The 24,734-nt window shown below is 38.4% G+C and overlaps 1 protein-coding gene across 1 annotated transcript in view; it reads right to left on the minus strand.

Annotated features, from left to right (window-relative positions):
* The window catches only part of TOX (thymocyte selection-associated high mobility group box), a 496,032-nt gene that overhangs the window by 34,801 nt on the left and 436,497 nt on the right, over window positions 1-24,734 (minus strand). Inside the window, exon 5 of the mRNA XM_006876961.1 lies at window positions 16,578-16,808. Coding sequence (XP_006877023.1) covers window positions 16,578-16,808 — 231 coding nt within the window. The remainder of the gene's footprint in view (window positions 1-16,577; window positions 16,809-24,734) is intronic.

A 24,734-nucleotide genomic window follows, 5' to 3' on the forward strand; every position in this document is an offset into this window, starting at 1 on the left:
AACATTTAATTGTGCTCATGAGGAACCTGTATATGGACCAAGAGGCAGTTTTTCAAATAGACCATGGTAACACTGAATGTTTTAAGATTAGGAAAGGTGTGTAACAAGGTTGTTTGTATTCTTTCATCATACTTATGCAACCTAAGGAGTCCTGGTGTGGCATTGTGGGTTAATGCGCCAGACTGTAAAGCCGTTTGAACTGCAAGGTTGGTGGTTTAAGCTCACCAGCTGCTCCTCGGCACTTAACTACAAGAAAACATGCAACCTAATACGCTGAACAAATAATGCAAGAAGCTGGGTTATATGAAGAAAAAATATGTCGTCAGTATTTGAGGAAGACTCACTAACACCTTGCGATATGCAAATGATACAACTTTGCTTGCTGAAAGTGAAGAGGTGTTAAAATATTTACTGATGAAGATCAAAGAGCACAGCCTTCAGTATGGATTGCATCACAATGTAAAGAAAACAAAAATCCTTACCACTGGACCAATAAATAATATTCTTATCAACAGAGCAAAGATTGGAGTTGTCAAGGACGTCCTTCTTTCTTGGATCAACCAACTATCAACACTCATGGACGCAATCAAACGATGTATTGCACTAGGCAAATCTGCTGCTCAAGACCTTTTTAAAATGTTGAAGAGCAAAGATGTCAGCTTGAGGAATAAGGTGCGCCTGACCCAAGCCATGGTATTTTCAGTAACCTCATATGCCTGTGAAAGCTGGACTCATGTGAAAGCTGGACTCATATGCATGTGAATAAGGAACACTGTAGAAGAATTGATGAATTTGAATTATGGTGTTGGAGGAGAAAACTGAAAATGCCATGGGCTGCCTAAAGAACCAACAGATCTGTGTTGGAAGAAGTGCAGCCAGAGTGCTCATTAGAGGCCAGGATGGCAAACTTCATCTCTTATATGTTGGATATATTTTCAGGAGGGACCAGTTGCTGGAGGAGGGTATCATGTTTGGTAAGTTGGAGTGTCAGAAAAAAAGATGATGACCCTCAGAGAGATGGACTGGCAAAGTGGCAGCATCAATGGGCTCAAGCGTGGCAACAATTGTGAGGTTGGCACAGGACTGGGCAGTGTTTTGTTCTGTTGTGCATAGGGTTGCTATGAGTTGGTACCGAATCCAGAGCACCTAACAATAATGAGTCAGAACTGACTCAGCAGCAATAGGTTGATTGGGCTTTTTTTTTTGGTTTTCCATCTGGATTTACATTTGGTATTTCGGTATAATAAAAGTAAATTCAAATAAAGTAATTAAGAATCAGCCCAACATTATCACATAAGAATGTACCATATTTACTAATTAGGGCACAACGAAAGAAATTTAAGTCTAATTAGCAGTTTTCAAAATAAAACAGTAAATAAATCCTTCAAGTACAATAATCTACATTTACTGGGTTTGAAGCCAAATTCAGAAATTTTTGGAAATTCACATGGAAACAGACAAATGTTGTAGCAGAGGAAATAACTTTGGATAGTGTTTGTTGTTGTTGTTAAGTGCTGTGGAGTTGGTTACAACTCATAGCAACCCTATGCAGCGTTTCAGAAGAGTGGCTGGTGAGTTTGAACTGCTGACTTTGCAGTTCAAAGGATCTTGCAGTCCTGTGTGTATCCAATAGCACCACACCAGGATAGTATGGCCCATGTATATTACCAATGACCCTTGAATAGTTTGAACTACTCTGATCAGTTACACCTGGATTTCCATCCCCTGTGGTTATTGCAATAAATTCATGTTACTAAAAGCCAGAAAACCAAACACGCGCCCATCAAGTCCATTCGGACACACAGTAACCTTATCCAGGGTCTCCAAGACTGTAAACTTTACAGGAGCAAGCATCTTCATCTTCTTCCAGGAGTTTGGTGTCAACAGTGCTCCGCCCTTGTTGCTTGTGTCTATCCTAGTGAGCAGTTCCTCTCTCCAGTAACTGCTAGCTCTCCACCCTTCCCTCCCCACAACTGAAGATAGGAGCTGGAAACCCTTAGATTCAAGGTGTGCTTTTAGCAGATACTGGCAGCACTTGTGCTCCCCGAGTAGCCTCAGGGGGGAAAAATCCACTTATAAGTGTGTGAGAAATAACTCTTGTTGGGGGTCCATCATCAGGACTAAGAGAAGTCTTGAGGGTAGCAGGCTAGCATAACAAAAGGGAGCGGAACTTTAAAATAAGAATGCACCCATCAAGGAAATAGGGGAAGTGAGGACTCCTGGTGTGGCACTGTGGGTTAATGTGCCAGACTGCAATGCCGTTTTTTTTACCTGCAGGTCAGCAGTTCAAACTCACCAGCTGCTCCTTGGAAACTCTTTACAGGGTCGCTTTGGGTCGGAATCGACTCAGATGGGCACTCAACAACAACGAGGACCAGTAGGTGACCTTGGGAGGAGACTGTAAACTCCATAATACTCAGTAAAAGAGGAAGTGGAGGAGGGGCTTTTTCAAGACAGGGGAATAAAACTGTGTGTCAGACATGTGGAGCATCTGTCTGTGTCTACTGGACAGGGGCACCCAATTTTGCAAAATCGAGAAAAGAAAACCTCACTCTCCCTAAAATGAGTACAGACTGGATTACTTGAGCATTTGTTGGTATCAACGTTTCTCACAAGTGGGTGCATAGTTCAAACCCATGCTATTCAAGGTTCAACAGTTCAGGGGGTTTCAACAAGTTGGTGGAAAATGGTATTAGAGGATAATGGAATTTTTACATGAACTTTCTAAAGCCCCTTTATATATAGCCACAATCAGAAATCCAGGTTCTCTTCCTTTTTATTTTCTTCTTGAGAGACACTTCTGCTTATAGCTTTTCCTTAAACTTTTTTTTCTATGACATAATTTATCATTGTCTTGAACTAGCAATGTTTACATTTACTCTAAATGCCTTAAAATGGTTTCAAGACTTTTTTTTTTTCTCATGCAGATAGAAATATTATTCAAGGCTTTCAAGAAAATATTTGGCAAATATGTCTATGATGTTGGTATGTATTTGGATTACCTAAGCATTTATATTATGTTGTTATTAACATGCTATTCACTCCACTTAGGCCTTGCTTAGCTTCTAGAGGCTTTTTCTTTCTTTCTATTTTTAATAACACACTTTGGTCCCTATTGTTGCCCATCACATCATTTTCTAGGTATAAATAGATAGACATCATTGCCAGACTGTCTGATGTAGCATCTTGCATCTTTCTTTTATTTGGTGTCTACTGAAAAGCTACAGTGTTGCCATCTCTTTGTTGGGTTCCTGGTAATTAACGTGTTATCTGTTGTGCAGTTTATTGATTAACATCCTCAGAGAAAAGCAGCTAACTTAAAGCATTTCAGGCAGAATCTGTGCCCCCTGGTTTCACTCAAGGATCAATGTTGTTAGAAGATACCTGCCTAGCACTAGGATTCTCTGTTTTCTACAAATGGCTCCTTATTGGCTACATGGGATCATAGCTAAGTGCCTAAGTAACACCTCAGAAAAGGATAAACTCATCATGTCGCATTCTGTGGAGCAACGAATCTAACTTTTATGAGTAGCTGCAGATGTTCCAAGGGAGAATTTAAAGGGATTTCAGGAGATACATTAACTGTATTTGCCCAGATCAGGATTAAAATCGAAAATAGTCTTTCCCTCCTTAGACAGCAAACTAAACTCCCACCTTTAAGAATTACTTAATGCTACATATATGATTCATTCTCTATGTCTTTCCCATGCTACTTTCTAAAAATGCACAAGGATGAGTTTTAAATTCTATATTTGATAGAAATTTCTGATGGAAGAACTGAAATATATTAGAGTGATATAAGAATAAGAATTCCATATGCCGATACTGGGGGAAATTATTAAAAAGTGGAGAAAATTCTTTAGAACAGATTTTTAAACATTACTTGTAAGGCAAACTTTTAAAAAAGGCTGTATTCATGGATGGAGAAAAGTCCTGTACTTTCAGAAAGCCACAAGGAGACAGGGCTGCATTGGTGATGAACAATGTACTGTCGTGATGAAGAACACAAACCTCTGAGGATGGGTCTGACTTATGTCAAAGTTAGACTTGGGGAAGAAAAAGTCTCTCCATCTCTCAGGGAAAGGAAAACATTTTCAAGGTATGTGATTCATACAGTAAATATTAGTACTCAGTTGAGCTACAAAATGGTTTCTAAATGGTTGACAGCTGTTAGAAATAAAGTGGAAAGTTGGCCAGATGAGGATTTAAAAATCATAATACATCATTTGTCATCTTCCGCAGCTCACCCAAACACTTTTGAATGCATCCTGTCCTAACTTAGTTATGTGCCATGGTTTGTTATTCTAAGAAAGCTACTTTATCCTAGCTAAGGATTACATCTCAGGGGCTAAATGACTAAACTAAAACATACATAGATAGACATCAAATAGCAGTTCTAGAGAATCTAGATCCTGTTTGTGTAGTCTAGTAAATCACTGAATGATTTTTGAACTGCTCTAAATACTGGAGTCCTGGTGTGGCACTGCAGAATAATGCACTGGACCTCAAGGCTGGTGGTTCATCCACTAGCCACTCCTCAGAAACCTTAATACACTTAACAACAACAGCATTAGCCTAAAAATATAGGGGTTCATGGTGACACAAATGATTAAGTACTCGACTATTAGTCAAAAGGTAGATGGTTCAAATCCACCCACAGGTACCTTGGCAAGCAGGGTTAGAGGTTGGCCTGGGCAGAGTACATAGCCTTGATAAACCCCGTGGAGCATTTCTGCTCTGCATACATGGATTGACGAGAGTCACAACATCAGCCTACAAAATACATGTTGTTGTTAACTGCCAACAAGTTGGTTCTGACTCATAGCGACCCTGTATGGTGAGGAGTGGCTGGTGAGTTCAAACCACTGAACTTGCAGTTCAAACCAACCTTGTGGTCCAGTGCTTATCTGACAGTGCCACAGCAGGACTCCATAGGCTGATGGTGCCGTGGAGTCAATTCCGACTCACAGAGACCCTGTATAGGATTTCCGAGGCTGTAAATCAGAAAGCCTCATCTTTCTCCCACAGAACAGCTGGTAGTTTCAAACTGCTGACCTTGATGTTAGTAGCCCAACTCGTAACCACTATGCTACCAGAGCTTATTCTGTAGGCTAATAGTCCCTAATTAAAATCACCAATGCAATATAAATGAATATTATAAAATTAAACAGAAAACATTTCTAATAACTGTCTTCTTACTCTTTTACTTTCTGATCCTTCCCCTAATGTCAGTCTATATCCCTGATACAGAAAAGGAAAACAATTTTATAAATACTACTTAGTTTCTTCTTCCATCTTCCTCTTCTGCTCTGGTAGAAAAGTCACACTGTATTGCAACAAAGCCTTTACTGATTTTACTGATATAATAAGAAAGCATTTTAAATTCTTTCAATTCTGGATTCTATTCAAACACTATAAAAAAAAAACACAAAACAAAACTAAAAGGCATTTTACTTTTTGGTCAACTTCACATGTATCTCTTATAACTGTAACTTTATTGTTATAGAAAATGCTTAGAAGAAACAAGGTTTGTGGCTTCTTTCTATGTTGTTATTATTTAAATGCAACTGTATTTTATATTGAAGTCTGCCTTAGTCTGGTTAAGTTTCCATCTTGTGTAAACTGCTCAGAATTTTCTTAAGTGTTCCAAAACTCGAAGAATTTTATAAAGTGGGATTTGGAGGACTCAAGAGGATTGAAAGCATTATAAAATGTGGTAAAACGCTTGCTGTCATTTAATTTCAAAGACTGATGCACTGAAAGCAGGGATGGGGAAACTTTTTTCTACCAAAATGTGTAACATCATTCACGAGTAATATAAAATTAGCAACTTAAAAATTAGCCTGCTATATTTGGTTAAACATTTAATTAACTCACCTTAATGTGATGGCTGGAACTGTGGTTGTCTTACTTAGCAGGGTCAGATTAAATGATTTCACGGGCCTTATTTGGCCTGCAGCTGGACGTTCCCTACACATGATCTGAAGGGTCTAAACTTTTTGATGTGACTATTACACCCTCGGAAACCCTGTACAGGGTCGCTATGGGTCGGAACCGACTCGACGGCACTTAACAACAACAACAATTTCTGGAATAGCAGGTACCAGAAGCAAGCTCCTTGCAGGAGAGAAGAGCTACTAAAATAAATATATGTTTATTTATGGAGTGAGGGTGCCTGGGATCAGTCTGATGTTGTTCAAATAAATTAACAATATACTGAGAATCTACATATATCCCGTATGGTGTGAGGCACAGAAGCTATGGAATCAAAAAAGGCATTGAAACTATGATTTGATTGCATTTTCTATGTATATCAGGAATTTTATATATATACAATCTCGGGAGTCCTGGTGTAGGGTAGGCACTGGACAGCTAACCACAAGGTTGGTGGTTCAAAGTCACCAGCCAGCTGCTTCTCGGAAACTCCATACAGGGTGGCTAAGAGTCAGAATTGACTGGATGACACTTAACAATATATAATCTCCAATTCTTCCTCAACAAGTCCCTGGGTAGCATAAATGGGGAGGCACTGGATTACTAACCAAAAGGTTGCTGGTTCAAACCCACCCAGAGGCACCTCAGAAGACAGGCCTGACAATCTACCTCTATAGAGGCCACAGTGTTGTGAATACTATGGAGCAATTCTAGGCACACGTGGGGTTGCTGTGGGTCAGAAACCAGTGAACGGCAACTAATGGCAACAACAAATTCTCCCAATAAGACTGCTGCACTCATATTTTTATCCCCATTTTGATAGGTAAAAGACTGAAAAGGGTAATTCTTCTACCTAGTCTCTAACAGCAAGTATACGGTATAACTGTGGTGTGAATCAAATCGATGTGATGTCAGACGATGTGTGGGTTTCAATAACTCTTCCAAGCTGTTGAGAACCCTTCCTTAGTACCTCTCAGACTTCTGAAACTTGTCTTTTTGTTTATTGCTTGGGCCCTCAATATTCAAGGCAGTGCTTGGTATACAGTAAGTGCTCAGTAAATACTTGACTGTACAATCCTCAGTGCCAGGTTGTCCTTTCTTTGAATCAGCATTATTAGCATGACTCTTAGATTGATTTTTGAATTACATCTTCTAAATAAAAACGTACATCAGTGGTAATAGAGGGTTTATGATATGGATGTTCCACCCACCTCAAACATTTTACACATTCTAAGTATGTATTGTAATTACAGATGCATTATGTATGTGATATTCTGTTGGAATGATTTTCCTACCAATGTCATGAAAGCTTTCAAGTAAACTATGTTTCCACTATGTAGAAACATATTATATATGTTAGCATGTACATTTATACCTCTGAAGGCATGCAGTAATCATTTTTGCGTGTGATTTCATGTACTTATAAATATCTGCAATTCAGATGTAAACTATCCTCATCACTTAATTTTAAATGCTCAGTTTGAAATTAAAAAAAAAAAAATTTCTTACATCTTACAAGTTCTAATTCACAATTGTTTTACATGTCTTTTCACTCCAAGTTTTGCTTTTTTAAAATGTCTTAGCCACTCCTATTTTTAGGAAATTTGGAAAATGCATAATGTTTATAAAGAAATGGCCAAGATAAACACACGTGTAAATGTTGTAGTCTAAGAGGATTTTAGTTACCCTAAAATCTGGTGACATAAAACTCAAATTTTATCATAAGAGAAGGAAAAGGAAAAACAAAACAAAACCCCCTGCCAGCCTTTATGTAGTGGGTGTTTGAGCAGCAATGAGGAGTAAATGATTTGATTCTGTGGGCTCTGAGGATTTGTCAGCTGCCTCATAAGTATAATTCTGGCTCTTCATATCCCTGCTGCTTCTAATTTAGCAGGACAGGCTCATAATTGAAGCAAATTAACTATTTACACTTGCCATGTCTACCAGGGGGAGAGGACACAGCAGCAGGAAAGAATGAGTGGGAAATTATATTCTTCCCACTTGTGTCAGATTTGCCCTTATATAAACACATTAACAGTAATTTCATGAGGCGTCAAACATAGGAATAAATACTGAGGGATAAAATAATGAGGTGTTGCTATTGAGCTGAATTGCTATGGCTAATATCCTAGGATATGAATTATGCATCCTGAAAGAAGGCATATGTTCCAGTCTTCACACCCTTTTCCTGCAAGTGAGATCTTCTCATTAAGTTCAGGATCACTAAGTAAATCCACTTTTCTCTTCCACGACAGGGAAGCATTTACAAAAATATACTCTCTAGGCTCACGTGGCCTGTGGTTTCTCCAAAATGCACCACACTCTGAAGAGGCCTTCCGCTCTGCTTTTAGCATAACAGCATGTTTATTTAGCTCTTTGGCTGAAGCTTTAAAGTCATTTAATGCAATGTAAACAAGAACATTTTGTTTGTAATTTGCTAAATGTATTACAGCCCAACAGTGTCTACAATTAGGGATGGAAGGTTCATTTAGTGATTTACATCTGGTTTCGATTTAAGGTGACTTTCCATTTCAATTTATAGCTCTTTGGACCAATCCCTTGTTCACAGCTGAACAGACTCCTATTTAATAGTGTGTTGTTTGCAGCATATCATCACTGTGGACCTAGGCCCTGTATTCTGATGGCCAGAAGAAAATTCAGAAATAATGTAGATAGATGGAAATTTTTCTGGAACCTCATTAAAAAAAAATGCTGATGGTTACTGAAACTGTATGGAGTCTAACACAAAGGGCATGGCATTGTAAAGTTAGTACGTTTTCTTTGTCTGTTCCAGCCAGTGAAAAATAAGTAGCAAAGCCCACCATCACAGCAATGCTTAAGTTTAATTTTCCCTTCTCCATCTGGTGCCTTTTAAACAACTTTGTATGCCACTGGAAGCCATTCCACTTTCCATTGTCTTACAATTCATTAGCATTTTAAACCTCCAGTTGGAATCCCAAACACAATTCTACTCCCATTCGAAATTCAGCCACTGTGTTCCATCTTCCAAAGTATTAAAATGGCAAGATCTCTGATATGTGAAGTTAGCTTAGTGGCTTTGGTAAGAATGATTCATAAGGGAGGTTTGCTTTCCTCTGAGGAGTTTTATCACTTCTCTCAGCTTCCTTTTGATTTTTCCTTCTTTTGAAAGAGTCTGCCCAGAGAGCAAAGTACATCTAGTTCTTCACTCACCATGGATTCTGAAAATAAAGATCTGTGTGCTGTCGTGGCTCCTTACTCTGGCCTCTCCGCCACAGTGAGGAAGCACGTGATATAAACACACTGTGGCTTTATTAGCTAGGTCCCCTCTGGCTGTCAATTTCAGTCTCGCTAATAGCTGTTTTCCCTTAAATATTGCAATTTTGTAAGCTCCAATAAGTCATCAATGGTTCTGTTCATTTTCCTTAGTTTCTGTTTACATTTGTCACTGATCATAATTGTAGGCTATATGACATCAGGAGTTTGAAGCCATTGTGGCACATGAAATGCTTGCTTTTATCTAAATTAGCTGTCTACACAATGCCAGTATTATCATGATGGCTCGTTTTGAAACATGTACACTTGTCTTAAAATCTGAAGTTCAATAGTCTGCCTCTCATCTGCTGTAGAATAATCCTTTAAAAATAATTAACAGTACATGCACTACCCCAATTTGAATATGAAATGAAGGTAAAATACAATTAATTTAGTCTGAAGCAGAGATATAATATTATGTTGGCACAATGAGTCAACACAAAGGGAAAGAACAGGTAGTAATAACACTTTGGGATATTTTCAGGAAATTTCAGTGCCCCAGTGTGAATACCAGTCAGGCGTGTTTGGTGTCTGCTCTGCCGGCAATTCTTTCAAACTGTTTTAGAAGCACTGCCACTTAGGAGACGAGCATCAGCCAGTCTCATGTAGTACGGCATGTGCCCTCTTGCAAAAAAGGGAGGCCCATCCAACCCTCTCACTGCCTGTCTCTGGGATGAGGCTGCATACTTGGAGTACCATAATCCATACTTCTATGCATGATCTGCAGTCTCACTACAGTCATGAGGATCAGATGAGCCTCATGTAAAGAGGTCAAGGGTAGTCTACATTGAACTTCCTTATAAGTCAAAGAAGCACAAGTCATAGGGAAGTCATTTTATAGTGACCAAAACTGCTACCAAGATTTACTTGATTTGTTCTTGTTGTTAGCTGCTGTGGACTTATTTACTGCATCCCCCCCACCCCCCACCCCAAAGAACAATGGAAGGAAATAGTGAGTCCTGTACCACCCGCATGATTGGTTGGGGATTCAGCCACTTGCAAGTTTTGAAGACTCCAGGAACTACTCACCTAAGTAGGATATAGAACATGAACTTGAAGAACTATGGCAATTGACCACTTGTTCCTCGAGATTATCGTCCTAAGCCTTCCAACCCACACAATAAATGTGCACAATATTTGGTAAGGTATAAGAAGTGTCTGTACTGTGCACTCTATGTGCTTTGTTGACTATATGATTTAACATCAGTATATGTACATATATACATATAGCTAGACACGTATGAGAAGCCATGCTGGTGTAGTGGTTAAAGCACTTAGATTCTAACCTTAAGGTCAATGATTTGAACCCACCAGTAGCAACAAGGGAGAAAAATGTGACAGTCTTTCATAAAGTTTCTATAAAGATTTACAGGCTTGGAAACCCTATGGGACAGTTCTACTTTATCCTATAACGTGTCTATGAGTTAGCATCTACTCAATAGGAGGGGGCTTGGCTTGGGTTTTTGTGGGGATTTTTTCTTTATACACAGATGTAGTGAAAAGATATTGGAATTTTTCCATGAACTTTTTGAAACCCCCTATATACATGTAAAGGAGCTCTGGTAGTGTGATGGTTACAAATCGGACTGTGAACCTTCAGGTCAGCAGTTTGAAACTACCAGCTGTTCCTCAGGAGAAAGATGAGGTTTTCTGCTCCCGTAAAGATTTACAGACTTGGAAACCCTGTACAGGGTCGCTATGATTCGGAACCAACTCCACAGCAAATAACAACAACAACATATACATGTAACCATACATCTGTTTTTGAAACCTCCATATATATGTAAGCATACATCTGTTTTGGTTGTTGATACTGTTGCAAAATTACATATCTCACAAATGCATTTATCAAAAATGTCATTTTTGCTTCTGTTGTTAGTGGTATCATTTCTCTTAACCCAGCTGTGCATACTTCATCCTCATTCAGCATTACTGTTCCAATATCCAAAAATAACAAGTGTCCACAATACAGAGGGAAGGAGCTCTGGCAGTGTAGTGGTTATGAGTTGGGCTGTTAACCTCAAAGTCAGCAGTTTGAAACTACCACTTGTTCCACTGGAGAAAGATGAGGCTTTCTGCTTTCATAAAGATTTATAGCCTCAGAAAACCTACACAGAGTCGCTATGAGTTGGAATTGACTTCACAACACATAACCACCACCACTATATAGAGGGAATTCTGGTGTGGTGCTGGAGGACAAGCATTTAACTGCTAACCACAGGTAAGCAGTTCAAATCCACTCATCACTCCTTGGAAACCTTATACAGGGTTGCTATCAGTTGGGACTGACTTGACGAGATTTAACAACAACACTATCCACCGTGGTAACATTGGTTTCTATATGTTTACTACACTTGTGTTTTTATAGAAGTAAATTGTATAATATTTGCCTTTTGTGATTGAGTTTTCTAGAGATTTTAGAAATCTCTAGGTTATGCTGTTCCTGAAAAGTTTTCCTAGTCTATAGGTTGTCTTTTACTCTTTCAATGAAGTCTTTTGATGAGTGTAAAGTATTAAATTTTTATGAGGTCCAGTTATCTAATTTGTCTTTTGCTGTTTTTGCATTTAATAATCTAGTTTTTAAAAGATAAGGTACCACAGTTTTGTCCCTATGTTGGCATTGAATTTTTTTCTTTTTTAACAACTGGATTTTCACTATGAAATTGCCTAATAATAACTAATGTCGTATGAGGGTTTCAAAATCCTTGTGGAAAAATTCCATTATCATTTAATTCCATTTGTCCACAAGCTTTTTTGAAGTCCCCTCATATTTAAGTTTATGTGTGTGTGTGTAAACAGAACCGTTGCCACTGAGTCCATGTTTACTCATGGAGATCCCATGTGTTACAGAGTAGAACTGCCCCACACTGGTTCTTTGGTCATAATCTTTATGGAGTGGTTCACTAGGCCTTTCTTCTGTGAAATTGTGGGTTCAAACTTCCAGCATTCAGTTGAGCACACATTGTTTGTGCTACCGGGGGACCTTGATGAAGTTTATCGGTCAACTAAGATATCATCTCATACTTTATTTATTAAATAAACCCTCAAAAACAAAACAAAACAAAAACAAACCCAAAAAACACTAAATTTTGTATAAGAGAGCCCAAAGGTAGATTCATAGCAAGATACCTTTTAAGTAAAAATAAAATGCAAGAGAAAGAAGAAAACAGTTAAGAATTCTTAACAATTCCACCATACCAAGAACAATATCTACATTAGAAAGGATCAATGCCAATTTTAAAGGGGAATAAGAGAGTGTGGCATTGTTAGCCCTGAGCTTCTAACCACAAGGCTGGCAGTTCAAACTCAACCTTTGGAAATCCTATATAGGGTTGCTATGAGTTGGAAGCGACTTGATGGCACTTAACAACACAACAGTATAACATTGAGAATAATGAATTTCATCTTCTTTTTGCCTGTAAGTACCTAAAAAGGATGTGGAAGATTGTTCTAATTTTCTGTTGCATTACACAAAAGCTTTATTATACTAGTATTACTAGTAGGAAGGACCATATTACTTTATATTTGCCACTTTCAAATTGCTGCTTTCAAGACTTACTTGATTTTCATTATAAGAACATTATTATTTTCTATAAGAAACATAAATATAGGCACTTTTTCTCTTTTTAGTAGTTTTCTCTCTCATTTATTCTCTCTGATCAAAATCACCTTTTAAAACTCTGGAACTCTTTGAATTAAAACATATTCCAATTTCATTTGGAAGGCCCCAGAGTTCCAGGTTTGTTTTTTTAATAAAAATTTTTATTGTTAATTGGAGTCATGGTGTGGTGCTGTGATTTAACACGCTGGACTGCAAGATCAGTTTGAATCTCAAGGTTGGTGGTTCAAGCTCACCAGCCTCTCCTTGAAAACCCTATACAGGGTCGCAATGAGTCAGCACTGTCTTTGATGGCACTCAACAACATTGTGAATTGAGTAAAGGTTTACAGACAAAGTCACCAGCTTTACCTTAAACAAATCATGCATTTGTTTCATCTCAATGATACAATCTCCTCCATGCAACAACAGTTATCCCACTTCCTCCCCGTGGTTCCTATTGCCCTGTGCGCTAATGCACTGGACTGCAAAGTTGTTTGAGCCAAACGGTCGGTGGTTCAAGCTCACCAGTTGCCACTTGGAAACCCTATATAGGGTTGCTATGAGTCAGAACTGACTAGATAGCACTTAACAACAACTACCCTTCTCAACTTTGTCCTTAGGTAAATGTTGTATTGTTGTTGTTGTTAAGTGCCACTGAATTAGTTCCAACTCATTGTGACCCTGGAGAGGGCACATTTAAACACAAAGCACCAACCATTTTATTGTGAATTGAGTGAAGGTTTATAGATCATTCAGAAAATCATACACTGACTTTCATTTCAACCCTTCTGAACGCTATCTTAAGTAAATGCTGCCCTCCTGATCCTGAATGGTTGACCATTCATAGTGTGCATATCTCACCAGTGTTGTTGTTAAGTGCCTGTGAGTTAGTTCTGATTAATAGTGAGCCTGAATAGAATTTCTGAGGAGCAGCTGGTGGGTTTGAACTGCTGACCTTGTAGTTAGTAGTCCAGTGCTGATTCTATAGCCCACATCAGGTACCTGCTAACACTGGACATATAAAAGACCAATTATGAACTAAGACATCTCCTTTTAAAACCACTAGACTTGAGCCTCATCAGTTCTCTAGAGAATGTGGCAAATAAGTAGCGAATAATCACTGGGGTCAGAGGCATAGACAAGAAGATTTAGATTAGTTATCATGTGGACAACTGGTATTTCTTGAAATAAAACTGTTGACAAATGGAAGATGCTAAGTGGAGTACAGGTGGGCCTGGGCTAAGACTCGCAGTGCAGGAGCTGGGTCCTGAGTAGGGCAAACGAGCTTGAATCTTCAGAGAGAATTCTGCATGGCTTCAGATAAGCATGACTGCTGGACATATAGCTGGGGAGGGGAAGGACTTTGAATAAATCCTCTAGGAAACTCTATCTCACAAAGAAAATGAGTTTACAGTGTTAAGCAAACACACAAACAAAAAACAGTTGCCTTTGAGTCGACTATAACTCATGCTGAGCCTACATGTGCCAGAATAGAACTGTGTTCCACAGGGTTCTCACTGACTGATTTTCCAAATGTAGATTGCCAGACTTCTCTTCCAAGGCAACTCTGAGTGGACTGGAACCTTCAAACTTGGTTAGCAGCCAAGTGTTTAGCTGTTTAGATCACCAAGGAACTCTAAAACATTAAATCCTGCCTGGTATCCAAGAATAAGCACAAGGGTCATAGGAGCAGAGATGAGATGCATTCTGATACTTAGGCATTGTGGGTAGAGCAAGGAGGCGTGAAGGTTACAAAATCAAGAAGATGGGGAAAGGGCTGGAATTCATTGCCTATGTGCATTCGTTTCTTCTCCAGTGAGTATTATTGAATGTAGGAAGAAAGTCAATGTACAACTCCACTGTCCATGTCCACCATGGATTTGGACCACACCAGATTTGGGCGATAGGGAGCAAACTAATCCAGGTTATACAGAAAGCAGGTCTAACACCCTGACACAGCTCCATTAGGTTTTCATTAGAACAGAAGCACAGCAGACAATGCCAACAATCCTCTTAAAAGTGAGACAGGTATTCTAACTAATTCCAGACACTGTCTTCACTCTGTGTTTCCAGCTCTTGAAGATTACTATTGCCACCCACTGCTCAATATGGAGGCCTGTGTTCTTCCATGAAGGCAATCCCTTGGGCTAACCATCTTGTAGATATCATAAGAACTTTCGTGGACATATAAAATTGTAGAAGACAGCTTTGGGATGCAGAAAAGGGGCTTTGAGGGTACTGAGAGGATGGTTCTGTTTCTTTAGCAACTAATTTTTACTCCTACAGCTACCATTGCTTTCACAGAGTTGTTTTAGGAGAAGAGTTTAAGTTGAGGTGCAGTTACAGTCATTCTATGTGCTAGTGACAATCTTAGAGAGGTCATTCAACAGAATAGGGACTATTTGTCCTATTCTCTGCTGTGTCTCCAGTCCTGGAACAGGGCCTAACACATAATAAGTGATCAAATAAATTTACTGAATGAATAAACAAAGGCATTTGACTTATCAAGCTCTGTTTCATAATCTGCAAAACTGGAATAATAATTTCCCTATATACTCAGGAGTATTGGGTAGAACAAATGTGATAAATCATGCAAAAGTGCTTTTAAAAGTAAAAAAAAAATATTGCATACAATTAATTTACATTGTTGTTGTTAAGTGCCGTTGAGTGGGTTCCAATTCACAGCAGCCCTGTATAGGGTTTCAGAGGAGTGAATGGTGGATTTGAACTGCTGACTTTGTGGCTAATAGTCCAGTGCTTAACTTACAGTGCCACACCAAGGCTCAGGTTTTTCTAAATGTACAAATAAGCTTAAAATTTTCCTGATTTTTGTCTATCTTGCTGAACTTGATCGAGAGAGGTAGATGGTTCTCTTTCAAGAATCATATGTGAGACTAATAGGTCACTAATGTGTTTAGGGGTTTGGTCGTGGTTAAAGTGGCATCTACATAGACATTTCAAAGCACTTTATTTGTATTTTAATAACAATGCAGGTCCAATTCTCTCTTTGTGATAGTGAAACTCTATATGGTGACAATGGGAGATTTGGAAATGTGGGCTCAATAGCATTTCTTTTTGAGGTGGGCTGTCTCCTCTCACTGAACTTTCATTCTCTCCATGGTTCCCCTTCTTCCTTAAGATGCTGTGGCTGAGATGAAAATTGTCTTAAATAGTCCTCCCTGATCCTGGTCCTCAGTCACACCATGACAATCCATAGAGGAGCAAACATCTGGTTCTATTTAGCAGAATCTGGAACCATGATAGATGACAGATTGAATAACATACCCTACTGGTCTTTAGGGAATGGCTAAGGGTAGAAGCCCTTAAATTTGAGGTTCATTTAGCAAACAGCAATGAGGGTTTTAATGATAAATGGGTTAATAGTAAGTGATGAAAAGAGGTGTATACAGTTTTCAAAAATACTTTTAGGATTCTTTTAGTTTTTATGATCACATTGGCAACATTAAGAAATGAGGTAATCCTGGCTCGGATATTTCAAAGTCCTTCCAAAACTAGCTACACGATATAAACTTTGAAATAAAAGTACTAACATGCTATTTATGAAGGAGCAATAAATGAGTATAAAGTTATGTAAAAGTGTCCAAAAGCCTGATTCTTATGGGGACATATTCTCAGCCTTAGTTCTGGTAATTGAAGAATTCGCCCAAATGCCCAGAAGTAATTTCTTTAGTGTGTATCCATTTTCTGAAATCATATTGACTGCTATTTCTGTTTGAGCCCCTTCTTACCTGTTTCTGCTCTTCTCCTAAGCCATCCCACATGGAAGCCACAATTTTGGAGACTTCACCAAAGGTAGCATTTGGATTTTGGCCCTTGATGGCAGCCTGAGTGTCACGAAAGAATAATGCATAGGCAGACACGGGCTTCTGGGGCTCATTGGGGTCCTTCTTCTTCTTCTTCTTGGGGGTTTTTGGTTTCTTCCCCATGTCAGATGCAGGCCGCTTCTCTCCACCATTGATCTGAAATTAAAAATCAAGGCAGAATTTAAACAACAACAACAAAATCTCTCTAGCTGCCCTCCCATGAATCCATGTGTGTCAGAGTAGAATGGTGCTCTCCACAGGGTTTTCAGTGATTCAGACCTTTCAGATGTAGACCACCAGGCCTTTCTCCAAGGCATCTCTGGCTGGACTCAATCCTTCAGCCTTTCAGTTAGCAGCCAAGTACTTAACCATCTGTGTCACCCAATATCGAGTCACATGGTCACTGAGACAATCTTGGGCCAAATCAAATAGTTGTTTTATTTTACAACTTACACACTGACTCATCCAGGCACTTCACATAGTCACAGATGTCTCTATGTTACTGTTGTTGTTTATTCAGAGGAAACTTCATATTTTCAATATGTTTAATTATACTTTCTCCTAGCTGTTTGTTGTTGTTAGTGCCATTGAGTTGTTTCTGACTCATAGCGACCATGTATATGGTTTCCAAGCAGTGGCTGGTGGGTTTAAATTACCTACCTTGCAGATTAAACCAACCTTGTGGTCCAGTGTTTATCATACAGCACCACGTAACTTTAAAATAGTTCTGTTTAAAATTCAAAATTTGATGTAATACTAATTAAAATAGCCACATGTAGCAAATGGCTACCATATTGGACTGTGAATTTCTAGAAACTCGATTCTAGAGATTTCTGAACAGTGTTACATTCAGTTTTAAATCAGAGTCCATTCTCTCCCATTTTCCTCATGTACAAATGTCTGGATAATTTAACTTGTTATTCTAATGCAGTTAGAAAAGAACAAAACCGAATGTAATTAAGATACATGCATTTGAGTATTTATATACCTGCATTTAGATATTATCAAATATTATCTTAGCTTTGGGCTAGAATGCTCTGAATCTGTGTGTATCTATCTGTAGCACTGTATCTGAGGGAATCTCTTTCCATGTGCCTTTCCACTCACATAGCCCCATGTGCTTTCTCTCCTGCTGAGCCACTATTACCACGGAAGGTTCTGCACCCTCGCCTACTTTTGTCATGGCTGTTGTTTGTATCCTCTCTGCCGATATAATGCAATATATATGTACCTTATGCAGATAAACTGCTTTTTCTTTACTGAGAAAGACTGAAAAAGAGTGTCATTCTAATTGTCTAGTGGAGCTTATCAAAGAACTCCATGGGACAGGATGCTCTGAACAGAGTTGACAAGGTAATGTAGGGTAATACTAGAAGACACCTTCCCTCAAATGCATCTGAGAGGTGCTACTGTAATATCATTGGCTCACATGTAAATCTGTGGGACTGAATTGGTACTGGACAAACTGGTGTAATAGACACAAAAGATTAACTAAATACATAGGCAAATATGATCTAGAACGCTGGTACTTAAATATGGCTGTACATTAGAATCACCTGAAAAACTTTAAATACTCTAAGGCAATTAAGTGTAGAATATACTGAGGGGTGGAGGACCTGCCTCAGTCACTACCTCTCAACTATGCTCTTCCCACTGGAATTGTGATGACTATGTCTCAACTTGGCTAAGATATGGTTCCCAGTATTTTGCCAAACACTACTTCCCAATGGAGATCAAGGACTACAGCCTTCAGTATGGATGGCACCTCAATGAAAAGAAATGAAAACACAAATCTTCATAACTGGTTCAATAAATAATATCAAGATAAAAGTAGAAAAGATTGACATTGTTAAAGAGTTCATTTTGCATGGATCCACAATCAATACTTATGGAAACAGCAGTCAAGCAATCAAATGATGTATTTCATTAGGCAAATCTGCTTCATAAGACCTCTTTAAAGTGTTCAAGAGCAACGATGTCAGCTTGAGAACTAAGATGTGCCTGACCAAAGACATAGCATTTTCAATAGCTTCATATGCATGTGAAAGTTGGGCAATGAATAAGGAAGCCCATAGAGGAACTGATGCATTTGAGTTGTGGTGTTGGAAAAGAACATTATAAGTACCATGGACTGCCAGAAGAACAAATAAATCTGTGTTGGAAGAGAGGAATCCATATAATGCAATAATAAAACACTCCCCACACATCCTTCACAGCATTGCATCCAGAAGAGAGTTGACACATTTCTACACTCTCAGTCTATGGCACTGGACAGAGTCTTAGAAAATGACAAGGCAAAGAAAATAGGAAACACATTAAAAATTGTACAAAAATCATAGCCACTAAGAACTTGCTGGGGACTGAACCCCTTACTTTAGCCCTGATGTTACATGGGCTCATATTTGAATCAGTGAAAGCACTAACAAATAAATAAATACACACATAAACACAGAGATGCATATTACTCTCACCTAAGCCTTACACTCTGCTGCACAAGACCTCTTTAAAGCGTTCAAGAGCAAAGATGTCAGTTTGAGGAATAAGGTGTGCCTGATCAAAGCCATGGTACTTTCAATTGCCTCTATGTATGTTAACATTGGACATTAAATAAGGAAGACTCTAGAAGAATCAGTGTATTTGAATTATAGTCTTGGTAGAGAATATTGAAAGTACCATGGACTGCCAGAGAAATGAACAAATCTGTCTTGGAAGAAGTACAGCCAGAGTGCTCCTTAGAAGAGAGGATGGTAAGACTGTGTCTCTCACACTTTGGACATGTTATCAGGAGGGCCTGGTCTGTGGAGAAGGACTTTATGCTTGGTAAATTGAAGGGTCAGTGAAAAAGAGGAAGACCCCAAATGAGATGGGCTAACACAGTAGCAGCAACAATGGTCTCAAACATAACAACAATTGTGAAGATATGTACAGTGTCATTATGAGTTAGAACCAACTTGATGGCACCCATCAACAATGACAACAAGAAGCACATGCTTCATGCAGCTTACACTCAGACATAGATTTAGTCTCCAAATCCTTAGAGGTATCTTTAGGCTTCTGGTAATTTACTTCCTGTCATGCCCTATTGCTTAATTATAGTAATATATTTAACTTATTTATCACAAGAAACAATAATCTTTCACTTTAAAGAAGCATGTGTTAACAATGTTGTTAGATAGCATTTCTCAGGAATAAAGAGCATAGGAGTTAAGACTATCAAGGAAAGAGAATCACTGATATTGAAATGTCCCCAGAGAAGTTAGAAATGTCTATAAGCATATTTAAAATAAACTGCTGTGGTCCCAAAGCATTTAATGGACCTGGGAGAGCTGCTTAATGCACACTATCTTGCAGTAATCGCTGTAGTTTAAAATAGATTTTAATCAAACACCATCTGCATAATAGGCTGAACAAACAACACAGAACTCCACTTATAACTCTTATCATAGAAAGTAAACATTATAAAATCTTCACCATAGAAACAGGGCATATCATAACACTTTTTTTGCATGTAATGGTACTGTTTCTGTAAGTGAAAGTCTGGGTACTTAAATGCATTCTCTGCTTCCTTTCTAAACCGTGCCATCTAAAAATCCCCTTATGTTACGAATTCAAATAGGCATGGAAAAATAAGTCATCTAGTTACCGTGCAATCAGAAAGCCTGTAATATGTCTCTTGTTTCACAATGATGTTTATTATTATCTGTAATAGTAGGGTGCATTTAATGACTCAAAACATCAATTATAGAAAAACACATATGAAGTGCTAGTCTTTTGAAATGATTCAGAAGTATGAGCATTGTATCTGTATTGTCATTTTTAAAGCAAATTCATTTTTGAAGAATCTTTGATTCTGTCAAACAGATACCTGAGTATTGTTTTTGGGTGAGTTTAGAAAAGTCATCAATTGGCTTTTTGTGAAAAAGGCTGAATGGGCTAGTTAGCAGGAAAAAAAAATCACTAAAACAAAGGGAAAGGCTGTTGTAATTATCTCCACCTATGAGTTATACTTAAGGGAGCTCTGGCAGCATAGTGATTATGAGTCAGGCTGCTAATCTCACGGTCAGTAGTTTGAAACTACCAGCAGTTCTGCAGGAGGAAGATGAGTCTTTCTGCTCCCATAAAGGTTTTTAGTCTATATAGGGTCACTATGAGTTGCAACAGACTCCACGGAACATCACCGCCACCACCAGTACTAGTTCTGTTTAGCATTGGTGGTGCTGGAGGATAAGCACTACTGAGGGAGAAAAATCAAACTCTATACAGGATCACTTTGAGTGGGAGTCAACCTGACGGTGCTTGACAACAACTAGTTATATTTAGCAATTTTGTTGGATTCACTTACTTTTATCTAAATTTCTCTTTCTAGGACAATATGCTTATTATTCAACAGGACTTAAGGGCTTCTTAGTATAAAGAATGACCAAATGTGTGACAAAGATGTGTCAAGGTGAAAAAAATACCAGGTTGTTGTTGCTGTTGTTGTTATTGTTGTTAGGTGTCACCGAGTCAGTTCAAACTCATAGAGACCCTGACGCACAATAGCATTAATGGAACACAGCTGATGTGTCAAGGTGAAAAAATACCAGGTTGTTGTTGCTGTTGTTGTTATTGTTGTTAGGTGTCACCGAGTCAGTTCAAGCTCATAGAGACCCTGACACACAATAGCATTAATGGAACACAGCTGATCCTGCGCCATCCTCTTTATCATTGCTACACTCGAGCCCATTGTGCTTTCATTGTCTTTGCAAATTTCATTATCATACTTGATATTGTCTTCTAGAGCTGCCCTTTGGAATTTTCTGTTCAGCTCTTTTACCAAATCATTTCTTCCACTTGCTTTTTAAAAAGGTTTTTATTGTGAGTGGAGTGGTAGTTTACATGGGAGAATATCGGTTTTACAGTCATCTTTTTATTGCAATGATTACAGTCTCCTCCGTGCATCATCATTTAACAGTATTTTTGCTTTGATTCCTTCTGTTTTGTTTTTTTTGGGGGGAGGAATGTACACAAAAACACTCAGGAATATATAATCATTTAAACAACCAAAGGGCACATTCTGCAAACCTGCCTCCTGGCCACCAGCACCTAGCTGCCAGCACACAGCCTTTCTCTTTCTATGAGTCTAGAGTCCTCAACTGCTCTATTTCTCCATGTCCTCATCTCTGCCTCCATCCTGGTGTTGCTGTTTCTGTGGTTAGGGTCCCACATTCCACTCATGCTTTTCTCCCGTGATGGTCCTAGGGTCCTCTGTTTCTGGACTATAAGATGAACTACTCCCCCATTTTCCATTTGCTTTTGTATGTCTATGTTGGAGAGCAAGTTTCAGAGTTTCTTCTGACATCCATTTTGGTCTTTTCCTTCTTGCTTGTCTTCTTAATGACATTTTGCTCTCTTACTCTATGGTGTTCTTAATGTCATCCCACAACTCTTCTGATTTTCAGCCTTTAGTGTCTAATGTATCAAATCTGTTCTTGAGATGGTCTCTAAATTCAGGTGGGATATGTTCAAGGTCCTATAGTGGCTCTAATGGACTTGTTTTAATTTTCTTCAGCTTCAGCCTGAACTTGCATGTGAGCAATTGATGGTTTGTTCAACAGTCTGCCTCTTACCTTGTTTTGACTGATGACATGGAGCTTTTAGACCATCTCTTCTCATAGTGGTGGTTATGTACTGTGGAGTCTGTTTCAACTCAAAGTGACCCTTATAGGGTTTCCAAGGCTGTAAATCTTTTCAGAAGCAGAAATCCTTATCTTTCTCCAGTGGAGCATCTGGTAGTTTCAAACTGCTACCTTGAATAGCAGCCCAACTCATAACCACTACGTAACCACCAGAGCTCCTCTGTGTATTCTATCTGGGAGGTCCATGTGTATAGTCTCCGTTTATGTTGTTTAAAAAAGGTATTTACAATGAAGACATCATTGGCCTTGCAAAATTTATCATGCAATCTCCAGCGTTATTTCTATCATCAATGCCACATTTTCTAGTACTGATCCTTTGTATTCTAATCATCAGTAATTATGAATATATCTTGATTACATGTTTTATTAATTTCAGACTGGAGAAGTTGATAGAATTCTTCAATTTCATTATCACTGATTTTAGTAGTTGTGTAAATTTGAATAATACTGATGCTAACTGGTCTTCCTTGTAGGCGAATGTATATTATCCTATAAAAGACAGCATTATATTTCAAGATAGATCGTGAAATGTTCTTTTTGATGATGAATGAGATCCTAATCCTCTTCAGTTTGCCATTCTCTGCATAGTAAACCATGCGACTGTCAGATTCAAAATGGCCAATACCAATCAATTTCAGCTCACTAATGCCTAGGATATCACATTTATGTGTTTCATTTAATTTTTGACAACTGCCAATTTTCCTAAATTCGTACTCTGAACACTCTATGTTTTAGTTATTAATGAATGACTACAGCTATTTCTCTTCATTTTGAGTTGTATCTCAGCAGCAAATGAAGGATCCAAAAACTTTACTCCATTTGCGTCATCACAGTCAACTTACCTTTTAGTCAGCACCTCATTCCCAGTCATATGTTGAGTGTCTTCCATGTTCTGACAAGATATCTGACAGTATTCTGGTGCTATCTGACAGTGCTCCACTGCTATTCATAAAGTTTTGAGTGGCTAGGACTCCTGTTGTGGCGCTGTAGGATAAGCACTTGACTTATCCACCTTACCAGAAGGTGAATGGTGCAAAGCCACTAGCTAATCCTTAGAAACCCCCTATATAGGGTTGCTATGAGTCAGACCAACTTGACATTTAACAACAACAACAACAACAAACATTATGAAGTAGTCTTTCTTTCCTAGTCTGTTTCACTCTGGAAGATCAGCTGAAACTTGTCCACCATAGGTGACCCTGCTGGTATTTAAAATACTGGTGGTATAGCTTCCAGCAGTACACAATCTACCACAGTATGTGATACTGACAGACAATACCAGGTGATATGAATTAATAAAGTGTGCCAAATCACCTGGAGTATGTCTAAGAACACAGACTCTTAGAAGACACGGTGTCTTAGCAGAGTGAACTGCTTGTGTGGATTTTAGAACCAATGCTTTTTAATCAATGGTTTAGAATGAAAGTTACCAAATTTGACTGAAATTTACTATCCATCCCCCACCCCCAATTAGTTTTGTTAGTTTCAACCATAATCAATGAAAATTATATATAAACATATATGTTGTTGTTATTAAGTGCCATGGAGTTGGCTCCAACTTATACCTTTCCTTTATAATAGGGTTTCTGAAGCTTTAAGTCTTTGTGGCAACAGAAACTCTCATCTTTCTTCCATAGAGCAGTTGGAAGGTTCGAACTATGGACCTTGTGGTTACCAGTCCAGTGCTTATCTTATGCTCCCAATATTATATATTACAAAATAAAACACATATACAGATAAATATTAGGCAGGGTAATGGACTGGACCGCAAGGTCAATTTGAGTCAAAAGTTCAGCGATTCAAACTCACCAGCCACTCCTCAGAAACCCTATATGGGGAACTGACTTGATGAGTCGGAACTGACTTGATGGCACTTAACAACAACAATAATTATATATATATAATTTCTTAATTCAATTGCTGGAGTGCACTAATTATGAAAACATCCATTAATTATCAGAACATGAATTTTCAAAATATGAATCTAGGAAAACTGGAAGTTATTAGAAGTGAAATGGAAAGCATAAATATTGATATTATAGGCATTAGTGAGCTGAAATGAATTGGCACTGGCCATTTTGAATCAGATAATCATATTGTTTACTTTGCCCAAAATGACAAATTGAAGAGGAATGGTGTCACATTCATTGTCACAAAAAACATTTCAAGATGTATCAGAGTCCTGGTGTGGCACTATAAGTTAAACACTGTACTGCTAATCACAAGGTTGGCAGTTCAAACCCATCTCCTAAGAAACCTTATGCAGGGTCACTCTGGATTGAACTGACTTGACAGCACTTAACAACTATCTTGAAGTACAATACTGTCTAAGGAAGGACAGTATCCATAGGCCTGCAAGGAAGACCAGCTAATAACAGTGTTATTCAAATTTATGTACCAACCA

The sequence above is a fragment of the Chrysochloris asiatica genome, unplaced genomic scaffold (genome assembly GCF_000296735.1).
Source record: "Chrysochloris asiatica unplaced genomic scaffold, ChrAsi1.0 scaffold00437, whole genome shotgun sequence".
Lineage (NCBI taxonomy): Eukaryota > Metazoa > Chordata > Mammalia > Afrosoricida > Chrysochloridae > Chrysochloris > Chrysochloris asiatica.